Source organism: Aegilops tauschii, chromosome 7, assembly GCF_002575655.3.
Source record: "Aegilops tauschii subsp. strangulata cultivar AL8/78 chromosome 7, Aet v6.0, whole genome shotgun sequence".
Taxonomy (NCBI): Eukaryota; Viridiplantae; Streptophyta; class Magnoliopsida; order Poales; family Poaceae; genus Aegilops; species Aegilops tauschii.
The window spans coordinates 89,796,648-89,814,536 of record NC_053041.3 but is presented as its reverse complement, the minus strand read 5'-3'; the positions used below and the strand labels follow the sequence as shown (position 1 = coordinate 89,814,536).

The following is a 17,889-nucleotide window of genomic DNA, read 5'->3' as shown; positions in this document are numbered from 1 at the left end:
CCAACAGACACTTTCGGAGATACCCGTAGTGCACCTTTATAGTCACCCAGTTACGTTGTGACGTTTGGCACACCCAAAGCACTCCTACGGTATCCGGGAGTTGCACGATCTCATGGTCTAAGGAAAAGATACTTGACATTGGAAAAGCTCTAGCAAACGAAACTACACGATCTTTTATGCTATGCTTAGGATTGGGTCTTGTCCATCACATCATTCTCCTAATGATGTGATCCCGTTATCAATGACATCCAATGTCCATAGTCAGGAAACCATGACTATCTGTTGATCAACGAGCTAGTCAACTAGAGGCTTACTAGGGACACGTTGTGGTCTATGTATTCACACATGTATTACGATTTCCGGACAATACAATTATAGCATGAACAATAGACAATTACCATGAACAAAGAAATATAATAATAATAATAACCATTTATTATTGCCTCTAGGGCATATTTCCAACAGTCTCCCACTTGCACTAGAGTCAATAATCTAGTTACATTGTGATGAATCGAACACCCATTGCGTCCTGGTGTTGATCATGTTTTGCTCTAGGGAGAGGTTTTGTCAACGGATCTGCTACATTCAGGTCCGTATGTACTTTACAAATATCTATGTCTCCATTTTGAACACTTTCACGAATGGAGTTGAAGCGACGCTTGATATGCCTGGTCTTCCTGTGAAACCTGGGCTCCTTCGCAAGGGCAATAGCTCCAGTGTTGTCACAGAAGAGAGTCATCGGGCCCGACGCATTGGGAATCACCCCTAGGTCGGTAATGAACTCCTTCATCCAGACTGCTTCATGTGCTGCCCCGAGGCTGCCATGTACTCCGCTTCACATGTAGATCCCGCCACGACGCTTTGCTTGCAACTGCACCAGCTTATTGCTCCTCCATTCAAAATATACACGTATCCGGTTTGTGACTTCGAGTCATCCAGATCTGTGTCGAAGCTAGCGTCGACGTAACCCTTTACGACGAGCTCTTCGTCACCTCCATAAACGAGAAACATATCCTTAGTCCTCTTCAGGTACTTCAGGATATTCTTGACCGATGTCCAGTGTTCCATGCCGGGATTACTTTGGTACCTTCCTACCAAACTTACGGCAAGGTTTACATCAGGTCTGGTACACAGCATGGCATACATAATAGACCCTATGGCCGAGGCATAGGGGATGACACTCATCTTTTCTATATCTTCTGCCGTGGTCGGGCATTGAGCCGCGCTCAATTGCACACCTTGCAATACAAGCAAGAACCCCTTCTTGGACTGATCCATATTGAACTTCTTCAATATCTTGTCAAGGTATGTACTCTGTGAAAGACCAGTGAGGCGTCTTGATCTATCTCTATAGATCTTGATGCCTAATATATAAGCAGCTTCTCCAAGGTCCTTCATTGAAAAAAACTTATTCAAATAGGCCTTAATACTTTCCAAGAATTCTATATCATTTCCCATTATGTCATCCACATATAATATGAGAAATGCTACAGAGCTCCCACTCACTTTCTTGTAAACACAGGCTTCTCCATAAGTCTGTGTAAACCCAAACGCTTTGATCATCTCGTCAAAGCGAATGTTCCAACTCCGAGATGCTTGCACCAGCCCATAGATTGAGCGCTGGAGCTTGCATACTTTGTTAGCATTCTTAGGATCGACAAAACCTTCCGGCTGCATCATATACAACTCTTCCTTAAGGAAGCCGTTAAGGAATGCCGTTTTGACGTCCATCTGCCATATCTCATAATCATAGTATGCGGCAATTGCTAACATGATTCAGACTGACTTCAGCTTCGCTACGGGTGAGAAAGTCTCATCGTAGTCAACCCCTTGAACTTGTCGATAACCCTTAGCGACAAGTCGAGCCTTATAGATGGTCACATTACCATCCGCGTCTGTCTTCTTCTTAAAGATCCACTTGTTTTCTATGGCTCGCCGATCATCGGGCAAGTTAGTCAAAGTCCATACTTCGTTTTCATACATGGATCCTATCTCGGATTTCATGGCTTCTAGCCATTTGTTGAAATCCGGGCCCGCCATCGCTTCTTCATAGTTCGAAGGTTCACCGTTGTCTAACAACATGATTTCCAGGACAGGGTTGCCGTACCACTCTGGTGCGGAACGTGTCCTTGTGGACCTACGAAGTTCAGTAGTAACTTGATCCGTAGCTTCATGATCATCATCATTAACTTCCTCCCCAGTCGGTGTAGGCACCACAGGAACATTTTCCCGCGCTGGGCTACTTTCCGGTACGGAAGGGGTGACTATCACCTCATCAAGTTCCACTTTCCTCCCACTCAATTCTTTCGAGAGAAACTCCTTCTCCAGAAAGGACCCGTTCTTGGCAACGAAGATCTTGCCTTCGGATCTGAGGTAGAAGGTATACCCAATAGTTTCCTTAGGGTATCCTATGAAGACGCATTTCTCCGACTTGGGTTCGAGCTTTTCAGGTTGAAGTTTCTTGACATAAGCATTGCATCCCCAAACTTTTAGAAACGACAGCTTAGGTTTCTTCCCAAACCATAATTCATACGGTGTCGTCTCAACGGATTTCGACGGAGCCCTATTTAAAGTGAATGTGGCAGTCTCTAAAGCATAGCCCCAAAATGAGAGCGGTAAATCGGTAAGAGACATCATAGATCGCACCATATCCAATAGAGTGCGATTATGACGTTCGGACACACCATTTCGCTGAGGTGTTCCAGGCGGCGTGAGTTGTGAAACGATTCCACATTTCCTTAAGTGTGCACCAAATTCGTGACTCAAATATTCTCCTCCACGATCTGATCGTAAGAACTTTATTTTTCTGTCACGTTGATTCTCAACCTCACTCTGAAATTCCTTGAACTTTTCAAAGGTTTCAGACTTGTGTTTCATTAGGTAGACATACCCATATCTACTTAAGTCATCAGTGAGAGTGAGAACATAACGATATCCTCCGCGAGCCTCAACACTCATTGGACCGCACACATCGGTATGTATGATTTCCAATAAGTTGGTTGCTCGCTCCATTGTTCCGGAGAACGGAGTCTTGGTCATCTTACCCATGAGGCATGGTTCGCACGTGTCAAATGATTCGTAATCAAGAGACTCCAAAAGTCCATCTGCATGGAGCTTCTTCATGCGCTTGACACCAATGTGACCAAGGTGGCAGTGCCACAAGTATGTGGGACTATCGTTATCAACTTTACATCTTTTGGTATTCACACTATGAACATGTGTAACATCACGTTCGAGATTCATCAAAAATAAACCATTGACCAGCGGGGCATGACCATAAAACATATCTCTCAAATAAATAGAACAACCATTATTCTCGGATTTAAATGAGTAGCCATCTCGAATTAAACGAGATCCAGATACAATGTTCATGCTCAAAGCTGGCACTAAATAACAATTATTGAGGTTCAAAACTAATCCCGTGGGTAGATGCAGAGGTAGCGTGCCGACGGCGATCACATCGACCTTGGAACCATTCCCGACGTGCATCGTCACCTCGTCCTTCGCCAGTCTCCGTTTATTCCGTAGTTCTTGTTTTGAGTTACAAATATGAGCAACCGCACCGGTATCAAATACCCAGGAGCTACTACAAGTACTGGTAAGGTACACATCAATTACATGTATATCACATATACCTTTGGTGTTGCCGGCCTTCTTTTCCGCTAAGTATTTGGGGCAGTTCCGCTTCCAGTGACCACTTCCCTTGCAATAAAAGCACTCAGTTTCAGGCTTGGGTCCATACTTTGACTTCTTCCCAGTAACTGGTTTACCGGGCACGGCAACTCCCTTGCCGTCCTTCTTGAAGTTCTTCTTACCCTTGCCCTTCTTGAACTTAGTGGTTTTATTCACCATCAACACTTGATGTTCTTTTCTGATTTCCACCTCCGCTGATTTCAGCATCGAATATACCTCAGGAATGGTCTTTTCCATCCCCTGCATATTGTAGTTCATCACAAAGCTCTTGAAGCTTGGTGGAAGCGACTGAAGGATTCTGTCAATGACCGCGTCATCCGGGAGATTAACTCCCAGCTGAGTCAGGCGGTTGTGCAACCCAGACATTCTGAGTATGTGCTCACTTACAGAACTATTTTCCTCCATTTTATAGCTGAAGAACTTGTCGGAGACTTCATATCTCTCGACCCGGGCATGAGCTTGGAAAACCAATTTCAGCTCCTCGAACATCTCATATGCTCCATGTTTCTCAAAACGCTTTTGGAGACCCGGTTCTAAGCTGTAAAGCATGTCGCACTGAACGAGGGAGTAATCATCAGCACGCTGCTGCCAAGCGTTCATAACGTCTTGGTTTTCTGGGATTGGTGCTTCACCTAGCGGTGCTTCTAGGACATAATCTTTCTTGGCTACTACGCGGATGATCCTCAGGTTCCGGACCCAGTCCGTATAGTTGCTGCCATCATCTTTCAGCTTGGTTTTCTCTAGGAACGTGTTGATATTGAGGACAACGTTGGCCATTTGATCTACAAGACATAGTGTAAAGATTTTAGACTAAGTTCATGATAATTAAGTTCATCTAATCAAATTATTTAATGAACTCCCACTCAGATAGACATCCCTCTAGTCATCTAAGTGAAACATGATCCGAGTTAACTAGGCCGTGTCCGATCATCACGTGAGACGGACTAGTCAAGATCGGTGAACATCTCCATGTTGATCGTATCTTCTATACGACTCATGCTCGACCTTTCGGTCCTCCGTGTTCCGAGGCCATGTCTGTACATGCTAGGCTCGTCAAGTCAACCTAAGTGTATTGCGTGTGTTCCGAGGCCATGTCTGCACATGCTAGGCTCGTCAACACCCGTTGTATTCGAACGTTAGAATCTATCACACCCGATCATCACGTGGTGCTTCGAAACAACGAACCTTCGCAACGGTGCACAATTAGGGGGAACACTTTTCTTGAAATTATCATAAGGGATCATCTTACTTACTACCGTCGTTCTAAGCAAATAAGATGCAAAAACATGATAAACATCACATGCAATCAAATAGTGACATGATATGGCCAATATCATTATGCTCCTTTGATCTCCATCTTTGGGGCACCATGATCATCTTCGTCACCGGCATGACACCATGATCTCCATCATCATGATCTCCATCATTGTGTCTTCATGAAGTCGTCACGCCAACGATTACTTCTACTTCTATGGCTAACGCGTTTAGCAACAAAGTAAAGTAATTTACATGGCGTTATTCAATGACACGCAAGTCATACAAAACAATAAAGACAACTCCTATGGCTCCTGCCGGTTGTCATACTCATCGACATGCAAGTCGTGATTCCTATTACAAGAATATGATCAATCTCATACATCACATATATCATTCATCACATCTTCTGGCCATATCACATCACATAGCACTTGCTGCAAAAACAAGTTAGACGTGCTCTAATTGTTGTTGCAAGTTTTTACGTGGCTTGTATAGGTTTCTAGCAAGAACGTTTCTTACCTACGTAAAACCACAACGTGATTTGTCAATTTCTATTTACCCTTCATAAGGACCCTTTTCATCGAATCCGTTCCGACTAAAGTAGGAGAGACAGACACCCGCTAGCCACCTTATGCAACTAGTGCATGTCAGTCGGTGGAACCTGTCTCACGTAAGCGTACGTGTAAGGTCGGTCCGGGCCGCTTCATCCTACAATACCGCCGAAACAAGATACGACTAGTAGCGGCAAGAAGAATTGGCAACATCAACGCCCACAACTACTTTGTGTTCTACTCGTGCATAGTAACTACGCATAAACCTGGCTCATGATGCCACTGTTGGGAATCGTAGCATAATTTTAAAATTTTCCTACGCTCACCAAGATGCATCTATGGAGTATACTAGCAACGAGGGGAAAGGAGTGCATCTACATACCCTTGTAGATCGCGAGCGAAAGCGTTCCAATGAACGTGGATGACGGAGTCGTACTCGCCGTGATCCAAATCACCGATGACCGAGTGCCGAACGGACGGCACCTCCGCGTTCAACACACGTACGGTGCAGCGACGTCTCCTCCTTCTTGATCCAGCAAGGGGGAAGGAGAGGTTGATGGAGATCCAGCAGCACGACGGCGTGGTGGTGGATGTAGCGGGTCTCGGCAGGGCTTCGCCGAGCTTCTGCGAGAGGGAGAGGTGTTGCAGGGGAGGAGGGAGGCGCCCAAGGCTGTGTCTTTGCTGCCCTCCCTCCCCCCCTTTATATAGGCCCCCTGGGAGGGGGGGGCGCCGGCCAGGGATCCCATCTGGATGGGAGGCGGCGGCCAGGGGGGTGCCTTGCCCCCCAAGGCAAGTGGGGCGCCCCCCCACCCTAGGGTTTCCAACCCTAGGCGCAGGGGGAAGGCCCATGGGGGGGCGCCCAGCCCACTAGGGGCTGGTTCCCTTCCCACTTCAGCCCACGGGGCCCTCCGGGATAGGTGGCCCCACCCGGTGGACCCCCGAGACCCTTCCGGTGGTCCCGGTACAATACCGGTAACCCCCGAAACTTTCCCGGTGGCCGAAACTTGACTTCCTATATATAATTCTTTACCTCCGGACCATTCCGGAACTCCTCGTGACGTCCGGGATCTCATCCGGGACTCCGAACAACTTTCGGGTTTCCGCATACACATATCTCTACAACCCTAGCGTCACCGAATCTTAAGTGTGTAGACCCTACGGGTTCGGGAGACATGCAGACATGACCGAGACGCCTCTCCGGTCAATAACCAACAGCGGGATCTGGATACCCATGTTGGCTCCCACATGTTCCACGACGATCTCATCGGATGAACCACGATGTCGAGGATTCAATCAATCCCGTATGCAATTCCCTTTGTCAATCGGTATGTTACTTGCCCGAGATTCGATCGTTGGTATCCCAATACCTTGTTCAATCTCGTTACCGGCAAGTCTCTTTACTCGTACCGCAATGCATGATCCCTTGACTAACGCCTTAGTCACATTGAGCTCATTATGATGATGCATTACCGAGTGGGCCCAGAGATACCTCTCCGTCACACGGAGTGACAAATCCCAGTCTCGATCCGTGCCAACCCAACACACTTTCGGAGATACCCGTAGTGCACCTTTATAGTCACCCAGTTACGTTGTGACGTTTGGCACATCCAAAGCACTCCTACGGTATCCGGGAGTTGCACGATCTCATGGTCTAAGGAAAAGATACTTGACATTGGAAAAGCTCTAGCAAACGAAACTACACGATCTTTTATGCTATGCTTAGGATTGGGTCTTGTCCATCACATCATTCTCCTAATGATGTGATCCCATTATCAATGACATCCAATGTCCATAGTCAGGAAACCATGACTATCTGTTGATCAACGAGCTAGTCAACTAGAGGCTTACTAGGGACACGTTGTGGTCTATGTATTCACACATGTATTACGATTTCCGGACAATACAATTATAGCATGAACAATAGACAATTACCATGAACAAAGAAATATAATAATAATAATAACCATTTATTATTGCCTCTAGGACATATTTCCAACATATACTTCTTTTTTCTCTGCAGCTTTCCCAAATAACATGAGCTCACTTTTATGGAAATTAATTTGAAGTCTAGACATCTGCTCAAAAGCACAAAGAATAAACTTCAAGTTTTGTGCACTCTCTGGATCATCTTGTAGCAGGAAAATTGTGTCATCTACATACTGCAACATATTAACTCCTCTGTTATCTCCATTCCCTAATACCCCTTTTACTATATCATTATCTCTAGCAGCATTCATGATTACAGCTAGAGCATCAGCTGCTATATCAAACGGCAGTGGTGACATAGCATCACCCTGCCTCGGACCTTTAAAAGTTTTAAAGTAAGGTCCAATTGTATCATTGACTTTCACCCCCACATGTCCCCCATCATAGTTTTCATCACCCAATCACACCACTGTTGTTTGATAACTTTGGTGTAGATAGTATGATGGCTCATCTGACATCTCCTTTTGTATTTATTTTTTCATTTTTTGCAGGCTTAAAATGATGAAAAAACATGTCGATGGATTTCAGTTCTCCTGGTTTTACACAGATGCATGAACAAGAGAGGAGAGCTTAGTTATTTTAATAATACCTTTGTCGTTGTTTCCTTGTTCATGCTCATTCCCGTGGTATAAATGAACATCGATACCTGTAGCCATGTAGCGCACAAACAAACTGTGCACTCATGAAAGGTATAAGTTTTTTGCTTGATATATATGAATATCTTACAGGATCATGAGGATTGGACACAAGGAATTATTACAACAAATAAGCAGACAAATGATGCTAATCTCAGTAAGTCACACTTGTTTCTTCAATTGAATTTGACCCCCTTGTATTACTAGATAGATACACCAATCTCTAGTGTAAGGAAATGTGAGAAGAATTCAAAAGTGCATACAATTTTGAACGTATCGACATGGTGCGTATCTACCATGCTACAAAATTCCACAGAGAAGTCAGGAGACCTACAAGAAATTTTTGAGATGGACACAACAGCAAAAACACTATTCACAAAATATGTTAGTCTATTCACGACAGAAATTATCCTTTTTATTACACGATGCATGACTCAAATTTGAACTCAAATTTTTGTGGCACGGTACATGTCAATTGTGTAACCCACTAAGGCATCCAAACTCTTTAGGCTGCGCTCCAACGGCAGCAGCACCACATGAACGCTATTCGTTATGTTTTCGCTGGACCAGGTTTCAAAGAAACTTGGTATACTAACAGAATAAATGATCTCCCTGACGGCTAGAAACCATCAGGGATGGCAACAAAAACAGACAGGAACGCCTCACTTCAGGCATAATGACAACAGTAATACACCTCGACGATGACAACCAGAAGTTTACAGGAAACACCTTCCGCAGAAACTTCACCAAGGCGCCTCGCGCCTGTATACTTGCTGCAGTGTCTTACTACAACTCCACAAGATCTTTGGAGGTAGCAATCCGGAGTTTCTAGACTTACAGCAACAAATTACAAGATAGCTCAAGTAAGCAACGCCACACAAAACAACGGTCTCAAGCTGGACGCTCATGTCCAGTATTAAGGCTGGAACTTCGGCAATAAGCCCAAAATGCACTTCGCTAGTATGCGGGGAAATCAGGATCGACGTCATGTGCCCAAGACTGCAGGCCACCGACTATGTCCTTGGCGGAGTGAAAGCCCTTCTCGCGGAGAAGCTGGACAGCGCTCTGTGAGTCGTTGCCTCTTCTGCAGACGACGTACAAGGAAGGCTGTTTATCTGAGGCGGCGGAGGCATCCATAGTTTCCTTCATTGAGGTCTCGAGCATAGGCAGCTTCTCCTCCAGAACGGAGAGTGGTATGTTCAGAGACCGGGAAAGTGAAACTATTTGGAAATGATGAGCAGGCCGTACATCCAACAGCACGTGAGGTTCCCCCTTGTCGATCAGCCCTTTGTACTCTGTACAAGTGATGCGGGCACTTTCTGGTAGCAGGTTCAGGGTCGGTGCCGTCTGCATTAATCATAACAGTATGTGAAATTTCATAGCTTCACAACCTGGAACAAGAACTAAGTGATCCAGAAGAAACTAGTTTAGTACTCCCTCCGTTCCAAAAGAAGTGTCGCTGATTTAGTACACTAAATCAACGGCACTTACTTTGGGACGGAGGGAGTATTATTTTGTTTGGCACTGCACCTTTGTTTTCAGGGAAACTAGAGAAGCACTAAAGAAATATGAATTCCATGTAAGAACTTACTGGCAACATGGCATTCAGCTTGCTTACTGTGTAAGCTGGTTATCAATGGTGGCCAGTCCATGTGACACCCAGGCTCTCCCGAAAAAGAAAAAAAACTGGACTTGGACTGCTCAGTACTCACATACCCATATTTCAACTCAGGTTGTAGAGCTACTGAGGGTGCTCGTTAAATGCTTTCACTGCACATCTGTACTGGACTATCACTCCACATTTGTGTATGGGACAATGGATTAGCCAAAAATTGCCAAGTAGGGAAACCCAGTTGGTTTGCAGTGCCATGAGCATTTCCTATAACACTTGCTAAACACTAAGTGCTAAGTTAGCATTAGAGTTCTACTCTGTAACTCACATGTGATTAGAGTAACAAGAAAATAGTCGAAACATGCAATTCATAGCTCCCTTTGTTTACACAAAATGCCGATCGCATTAAAGACAAACTATGAAGTCAGTGTTCTGAAGCCCTCTTAAGTATTAAAAGCAAACCAGAATCTCAATACAGAGGGAAAACATACCTTGTCAGACATTGGGGATTGTGTGAAGGTCTCATAATCAAACTTCTGAAAATCTTCTTGCGTGAAAACTGAATTTTCTGCACAAATGGTACAAGTAGGCGAGCTTCCTCGAACCTTAACCTGCAGAAATATGCAGATTCGATAATGAAATATATAGAATTTGTTTAGTATGAAACAAGCATAATATAAAGTAACAAATTATAGGCAGGTTTGAACTTGTCCTGTGCAAGTTCATCCTCAAACAATTGATACAACTTCAGAAGATCATACAAGGCTAATGACAGTTTGCGGGATCAGGGGAATAGGCTTAATGATCATAATCTACTATGCATATCCCAATCCAACTGATTCTCTTACAACTTGTAACATATGGTACAAAAACCTACATTGTTTAAATTGCCACTTTCAGGGCTGAAGTCAGCTAGTAGGATTGGCCAGATGAACATAACCCACTCGCCATATTATAAATATGACTAGCAGTTTGATTATATGATAAAATATACTAAAAATATTTAAGTTGGAGGCAGACAGTATATGGCGCTTGTACCCATTATTTGAGCTGCAGCAGCTGTAAATATAAGAGTAGACTTATCATGTTCAAAATTTGCGAGTACACTGAGGACTGGACAGCAATTCTAATTTTTCCCTTGTCCAAAATGCAAATGAAGTACAATGCACATATTCATGGATGACTCTCAGGTCGAAAAGTGAAATTTCCTTCCTAATTATTTGTTACACTCCTAGTATATGGAACGGGTATTACAAGTAGCAAATAACACCTCACTGTATGCAACACAGTATGGGAAAATGAATAGATTTACAGGCGCATAAGCTGTAAATGTTCAGAAGTAGAGTAACATACAATTCGAATACGAGCAGATAGCGCGTCAAAGAGCAGCATTCTTCCACTTAGAGGTTCACCAACATCACTTGCAACCTTTATAGCCTCTAGGGCTTGCAGGCAGCCAATCACTCCCGGAACTAGTAAACAAAAAGTAGTGAGCCTACAGTACGAAATTAGTTATGAAAAAAGAAGATATGAAGTCAATATTGCATATGATTAGCACATCACAGACCATCCTATTTGCTGCCAAATAAAATAATTTACAATTACAGTAGTAAATGCATGCTCTATCTAGAAAAAAAGCATTGTTATACAAAAAACAATCTAACATTGTAGTCACCCGATAAATAACCTAATTTAGAAACAGTGTAGTGTTTGATGAGTAACTTAATTATTTGTGTTTTTAATTGTTTGTGCAACAGAAATTTGGGTATGCATACATACCCGGACAATGTTTACAGTGAAAACTACAGTTCATATTTCAACTGCTGCAGTTTGCTGTTGTTATGCCATGAAGCATGATTTACTAGAGTACTTACCAACCCCAAGAACACCGCTGTCTGAGCATCTCTGGCAAGCTGCCACTGGTGGTGGATTTGGGAAAAGACACCGGTAGCATGGGCTTCCGTTATGATGATAAACAGTCAACTATTCAAGACATCAGAAAATGAATGAAAAATACTAAGTCGGACTATAAAAATACAAGATCTTTTGCAAGAAGCAACTTTACCTGTCCTTCTAAACCTAATGCTGCACCAGATATAAGAGGCTGCATGAATAAAATAACAGTTCAGAATTTGATCAACGAAAACCAGTGCAAATGAAACAAACATAAATATAGTGGTGCAAGCTAATAAATAAGAAACAACAGCCTGGCAGAAGGCTTGCTAACAACTAACATAACACAACAGACAATCAGGATTACATTGTGAAGTACTTAGAGCACCATTGTTAACAAAAGCCAAAAACAAAATGTGTTACCTTGTTTAGCAATACACAACAATCACTGATCATGTACCGCGTAGGAAGATTGTCAGTTGCATCAACAACTATGTCATATCTGTGACAATTTAGTGCTGAAAACAGGGGTATTCATTGTTTTTAAATATATGTAGTGTTCATTTGCTGATCACATCACATTACTAAAGGATACTTCCTCACAACCTCCAAAGCGTTGCTTGGCTTCAAAGTATGATGATGTTCTACCACCTTGATAGATGAATTAATCCTGATTTCACAATAACACAACTGAAATTAGTTACACAGTAGCCTCAAATCTGCAAGAGCTTTTTTTTTTGCCATAAATACTATTTAAAAGGGGATACGACCACATTCGCAAAAAAGATGGGATACAACCATACAAAGAATGGCTGAAAGAACAGTATCTTACGCGCGGCAAGTATCAGCTGCTGACTTCACTTTCGATCTTCCAATGTATGCTTCTTGGTGGATTATCTAAGACAACATTCAAATATTTAATATGAGGAATAGTATGCCCCGTCACTGTTAAATACTTGAAATAACAACCAATTTTTGATGAGCAGTCATGTTCAAAAGGTCCACTTTTATCAAGCAAAGTGGCTGCATAGCTAACACCCCGAAAAGTGAATGAGAATACTTTGCCTACTTCTATCATTCAGATATATTTCTTAGATAGACAGATAGCATGATCGCCAGCATAATTCAGAAGGTAGATTAATATAAAGATAAAAGAATAGGAGATAAGAGGAGCAAAGCAAATCCCAAATTATTCATACCTGTCGATGAAGGTTGTTAAGCTCAACATCATCACCATCGACAATGCCCAAGACCCCTAGGAGGATAGCAGGTTACAGGAAAGCAATGCGTCAGTGACAGCAAGAAGAAGGACCCTGCACACGGCTTCAGTCCAGCAGCAAGAGGGACAGGGCAGGAGCATTACCAACACCGCAAGCTGCTAGATACAGCGCCACGGGCGAGCCCAATCCTCCGGCGCCGACCACCAGAATCGATGACCGGGAGAGCTTCCGCTGGCCTGTCACATCAGAGAGCAGGCTCATCGAGCCGCGCCGAGCAGGTGCAGAGTTGAGCTGAGCTGACTAACCTTCGACCCCGAAGTCCGGGAGGAGGAGGTGGCGGCTGTACCGGTAGATCATGTCGGCCGGGAGGGAATCGGCATGCGCCAGCCCAGGGCGCGCCTGGCACGCGCCGCCACCGCCGACGCACCCGCCGTCTCCCACCCCCGCCTCGGGAGAGACCGGAGCGGCGGAGCCGGCCTCGAGCTCCGACTCTAGCAGCCGTATGCGGGCGTCTAGCTCGTCCCTCTCCGCCCGCAGCCTCTCCAGCTCCCAGCTCCTCCCGCCGTCGCCGCCGCCGCCGCCGTTCATCTCGCCGTAGCTCGACACCTCTCTACCCGGTCGCCCAAGCCGCCGGCCGAATTAACTTTCTGTAGTGGGCCGCTAAACTAACTGCCCAATATTGGCTGACTATCTGGGCCCTTGGCAATCCGTATGTCGGTCGGGCCTACGATGCAGAAGCCGACTAAGGCCCGGATGACCCAAGCCCATTTAAATAGAGGCAGGAAGGCAGCCAACCCAGAAAGAGAGCCCGGTAGCGCGTCGTGGTCGTCTAATCGAAATCGAGGTCTCGTCCCGTGCGCTCTCTTCTCGCTCTCGCTGCGCCTCGGCGACTGCATCGGCGGCGGCGGCGGCGATGGCGCACCGGCTGCTGCGGGACGCGCAGGCCGACGGCTGGGAGCGGTCCGACTTCCCCATCATCTGCGAGTCATGTCTCGGCGACAACCCCTACGTCCGCATGGTACGCGTCGCGCACCCCAAACCCTAACCCTATCTTGTCGATTCGCGTGCTCGGTAGCTGGTGAGGCGGCGTCGGCGTTTGAGCGATTTGGTGCGCGCCGCCGCGATCTGCTTGGCACGGTTGTTGTCTCTACGTTGGGGAGTAGATCGGAGTCGAAGCTAGGCGTCTGTTCCGCTGCCGTGCGCTTCGATTTGTGTTTTTGAACTTCTCCGCGTTTTAGGATTTTTTTTACCTTGATGAAATAGAATCGAAATCAGTAGCTCGGGGCTGAATTGGGCAGATTGGTTCTGTTGTTGTAGTTGCCACGTTTTAGAAGTTTTTACCGAGTATCCATCGGTAGCTTGGTGTGAATTACATGTGTGGTTGCTTACCTGTCCCCGCCGTTGTATCTATCTATGGGTAAATTAGATGTAAGCAAGTTAACTAGCAAAACAGAAGAAGAAGGAATCAATCAGATGGTGTAGGGGTACAATTCAACATGCAGTGGATGTGAAAACATCTGCAGTTAAAGCTTTTTTTGTTGTTTCTATGAACTGCTCCTTGTTCTGTATTGCTTCAGTTCATCGCAAGACGGATTATTTACCAGTTTTCTTGTTTGTGTTGGCAGCTGAGAGCTGAATATGACAAGGAATGCAAGATCTGTGCGCGTCCTTTTACCGTCTTCCGTTGGAGACCTGGTCGGGATGCAAGGTACAAGAAGACAGAGATCTGCCAGACGTGCTGCAAGTTGAAAAACGTCTGCCAGGTCTGCCTTCTGGACCTTGAATATGGTCTGCCAGTTCAGGTTCGCGATACTGCACTCGCGATCAATTCGAATGATGCAATTCCAAGGAGTGATGTTAACCGTGAGTACTTTGCAGAAGAGCATGATCGTAAGGTATGTTTTTATTTTTCATCACAATCTTGCTGCCATCATTTACTAGATGTGATTTTGCTTATATCTAGATGTATTTTTAGTTCTAGATACATCTATTTTCTATCCATTTCTGCGACAAGTAATTTGGGATGGAGTGATACTTAACTTTCATATCTACTGCAGTGAGCATGTCTATAATCACTCGTTTTATGACAGGATGACACTAAAAACCAAATTTCATTGTGACTTGCAATGGTCTACTAAAACTTAGTGAGATGGATGCGCTTAAAGTATATTGATAACTAATAACCACAATATCTTTTAACTGTACTCTGATTTTCCATACTGCCTTGTACAATTTATCTGCTTATGTCACCCATGCTCAACTTCTTGTGCCTGCCTCTTGAATCTATGATTAGTTCCTCCGAATGGAAGTTCATGCTTTATATGTATGCAGGCTGCAGCTGGCATAGATTATGACTCTTCATATGGGAAGGCCCGTCCAAATGATACCATTCTGAAGCTTCAGAGGACTTCACCATATTACAAGAGGAACCGAGCTCATGTTTGCAGTTTCTATGTGCGGGGTGAATGTACAAGAGGTGCTGAGTGCCCATATCGCCACGAGATGCCTGAGACAGGGGAGTTATCCCAGCAGAACATCAAAGATCGCTACTATGGGTATGTGATTTTATTGTGCCTACGAAATTGAGGTATATGCTTTTAGTTCTCTGCAATTTTTCCGTATAGCATTGACAGGTAGTTTATTCATAATCATCACATATGAGTTAAAACTTCCTGTAGCAACCTCAGATTAGCTTTTAGACATTGACATGTTGCTGTACTTTGTTTTCTGAAATTGAGTGTCCTTGAATATATATAATGCTTGTCTGCATTTACATTTGAGTATTATAAAGGATTAGTATATTGCCAGTTCATATGTCCATAATATTGCATACTTCTTTTAGAGTGTCCGGCAAGAACCATCATATCATGCAATGATTCTCCTTTAATAGCCTTGTAGTTGGATCTTAGCCGACTTATCCAAATAAGCAGATTAATCTCCCTTCCTCTGTTGTTTTGACCTATAGTTGCAACTTATGTTTAGAGTATGATGTGATTGCACCACTAAACTCAAATCTCTTTCATGTTTTCTGAGGATGGAAAAAGCAACTACAGGATTAATAAACCTGTAAACTTGTATGTGGCTAATCTGAATTTGGGCATTAACTGAAGAAAATTATCGTACATCCATTTATCTGGGGATTAAAGCCGTCTAAACTTGGATAAAAACTGAGCTTGTAGCTATTTAAAATGGTGTCTAGACCTAATTGAGCTTCCGTTATACATATTGTAGATCAATTGCTCCTTCTTGTTGACTCTTGAGTGAATATCTTGATGTGCACACTTCACTTAAATCTTTGGTTTGGTTTCTGATGTTCCCTTCTTACTCTTTACAGAGTTAATGACCCAGTGGCTCTCAAGCTTTTGGGTAAGGCAGGTGAGATGCCATCTCTGCAGCCACCAGATGATGAGACTATAAGGACCCTCTACATTGGTGGACTTGATAACCGAGTCAGTGAGCAGGATTTGAGGGATCAGTTTTATGCACATGGTGAGATTGAATCCATCAGGATGGTAATCCAGCGTGCTTGTGCATTTGTCACATACACAACAAGAGAAGGTGCTGAGAGAGCTGCAGAGGAGCTAGCTAACAAGCTGGTCATCAAGGGTGTGCGCCTGAAGCTCATGTGGGGCAAGCCTCAAGCCCCAAGGCCAGATGATGACGAGGCTGGGAGGCAAGGCCATGTATCCCATGGAGGATTGCTCCCTAGGGCTGTCATATCCCAGCAGCATAGCAGCGACCAGCCTCAGCCACCTGGGATGGAGGGCCAACAGCAAGTGGCACCACAAGGATCAGGCTACTTCAACATTCCACCACCGCCAGCGGTGGATCAGAGGATGTACCCTTCAATGGACCCCCAGAGGATGGGCGCTGTAGTCAGGTCGCAGGAGGGCGATGGCAGCAAGCCAGGGCCACAGCACGCCGGGCAAGCTCAGGCGTCAAGCAGCTCAGGACAGGGCTATCTTATGCGTCCGCCGCTGCCGCCTTACTACCAGGGTGCTCAGTACCCTCCATACTACCCACCCCCACCATATGGCGGCGGTTACATGGCTCCGCCTCGCATGCCGTACCCACCCCAATATCCACCATACCGGCCAATGCTGGCGCCCCCAGCGCAGCAGCCACAAGGGAGTTCATCCCAGCAGCCGGCACCAGCGCCGGCAGGGCAGCAGCAGGCTCAAGCACCTCCTGCTCAGCAGCAGCCACCGGCGGCGGCAGCCCAGAACTGAAGAAGCGGAGGATGTCAAACAACTGCAGGTGACTGTAAACCCCTGGCTGGTTTTACCGGCTTTTGTATTCCCAAAATTTGTGATTAGCAGTTAAACCTTTCGGAGTGTTGTTGCTTATCTGGATCTATTAAAACTGACAGCTATAGTGGGTTTTTATCGAGCCACTAGATTTTTTTTGTCACCTGGGATTAATTGCTCTTTACTCGCAAGTCTTGCCTTGATGTCTTCATAGTTGCAGAGTACAGGAGAGCTTTTGGTACCATGTAATATTTCTGAATGGGTTAAGTTAGTTTTTTCTGGTTACTTGGTTTGTGATATCAGCTTATAGTTGATACTCGTGCATTCGTGCACGCTGTGACCAAGCAGTTAACTTTTGCTTATTGAAATCATCACCAGTAAATGTTATAGGCCAGGCCAAATTCGAAGTACTAACATGTTTTTTTAGTCAACGGTCTGGCTTAATTGATAAATTAGAAGAGTAAGTACATCAAATCGAACAAAAACAAGGGGATTCCGCTCCCCTGACTTTGTAGTCATGACCGTAACTTAACTGCTCCATTCACTGTCCAGTACTCTGCATTCTCTGCTAGCTGCTATGGACGTGCTACTGCTGCTACCTAAACTAAAACTTCAGAGAGAAGAAGAGCCAGGCTTCTGCAACTGAAGCTTCAGAGAAGAAGACAACGAAGATTGTACGGTTCTTTGGTACTAAACGAAGCTGGCATGGTGTGAGCAAATATGAAACAACACGGATCACCGGACTGAATGTGCTCTAAAATTTTGACACTGAAAACTCAGACGCGGCAGCCGGTG

General features: G+C 44.8%; 2 protein-coding genes across 2 annotated transcripts; one reads left to right on the top strand and one right to left on the bottom strand.

The window, feature by feature from the left end:
- Positions 1-8,837: 8,837 nt before the first annotated feature.
- On the bottom strand, positions 8,838-13,504 carry LOC109759609 (adenylyltransferase and sulfurtransferase MOCS3-1). Its single transcript, XM_020318434.4, has 11 exons — positions 13,153-13,504; positions 12,991-13,083; positions 12,827-12,882; positions 12,460-12,524; positions 12,223-12,297; positions 12,051-12,129; positions 11,800-11,838; positions 11,609-11,717; positions 11,088-11,206; positions 10,226-10,345; positions 8,838-9,469 (listed from the first exon to the last, which is right to left on the bottom strand). Exons 1-11 carry the CDS (start codon positions 13,433-13,435, stop codon positions 9,080-9,082), a joined length of 1,428 nt encoding a protein of 475 aa, XP_020174023.1. The 5' UTR covers positions 13,436-13,504; the 3' UTR covers positions 8,838-9,079.
- Positions 13,505-13,651: 147 nt separating this feature from the next.
- On the top strand, positions 13,652-17,379 carry LOC109759602 (zinc finger CCCH domain-containing protein 40). The gene is made up of 4 exons (XM_020318426.4): positions 13,652-13,865; positions 14,473-14,742; positions 15,179-15,402; positions 16,182-17,379. The coding sequence occupies exons 1-4, from the start codon at positions 13,761-13,763 to the stop codon at positions 17,074-17,076; spliced, it is 1,494 nt and encodes a 497-aa protein (XP_020174015.1). The 5' UTR covers positions 13,652-13,760; the 3' UTR covers positions 17,077-17,379.
- The last annotated feature ends 510 nt before the right edge of the window (positions 17,380-17,889 follow it).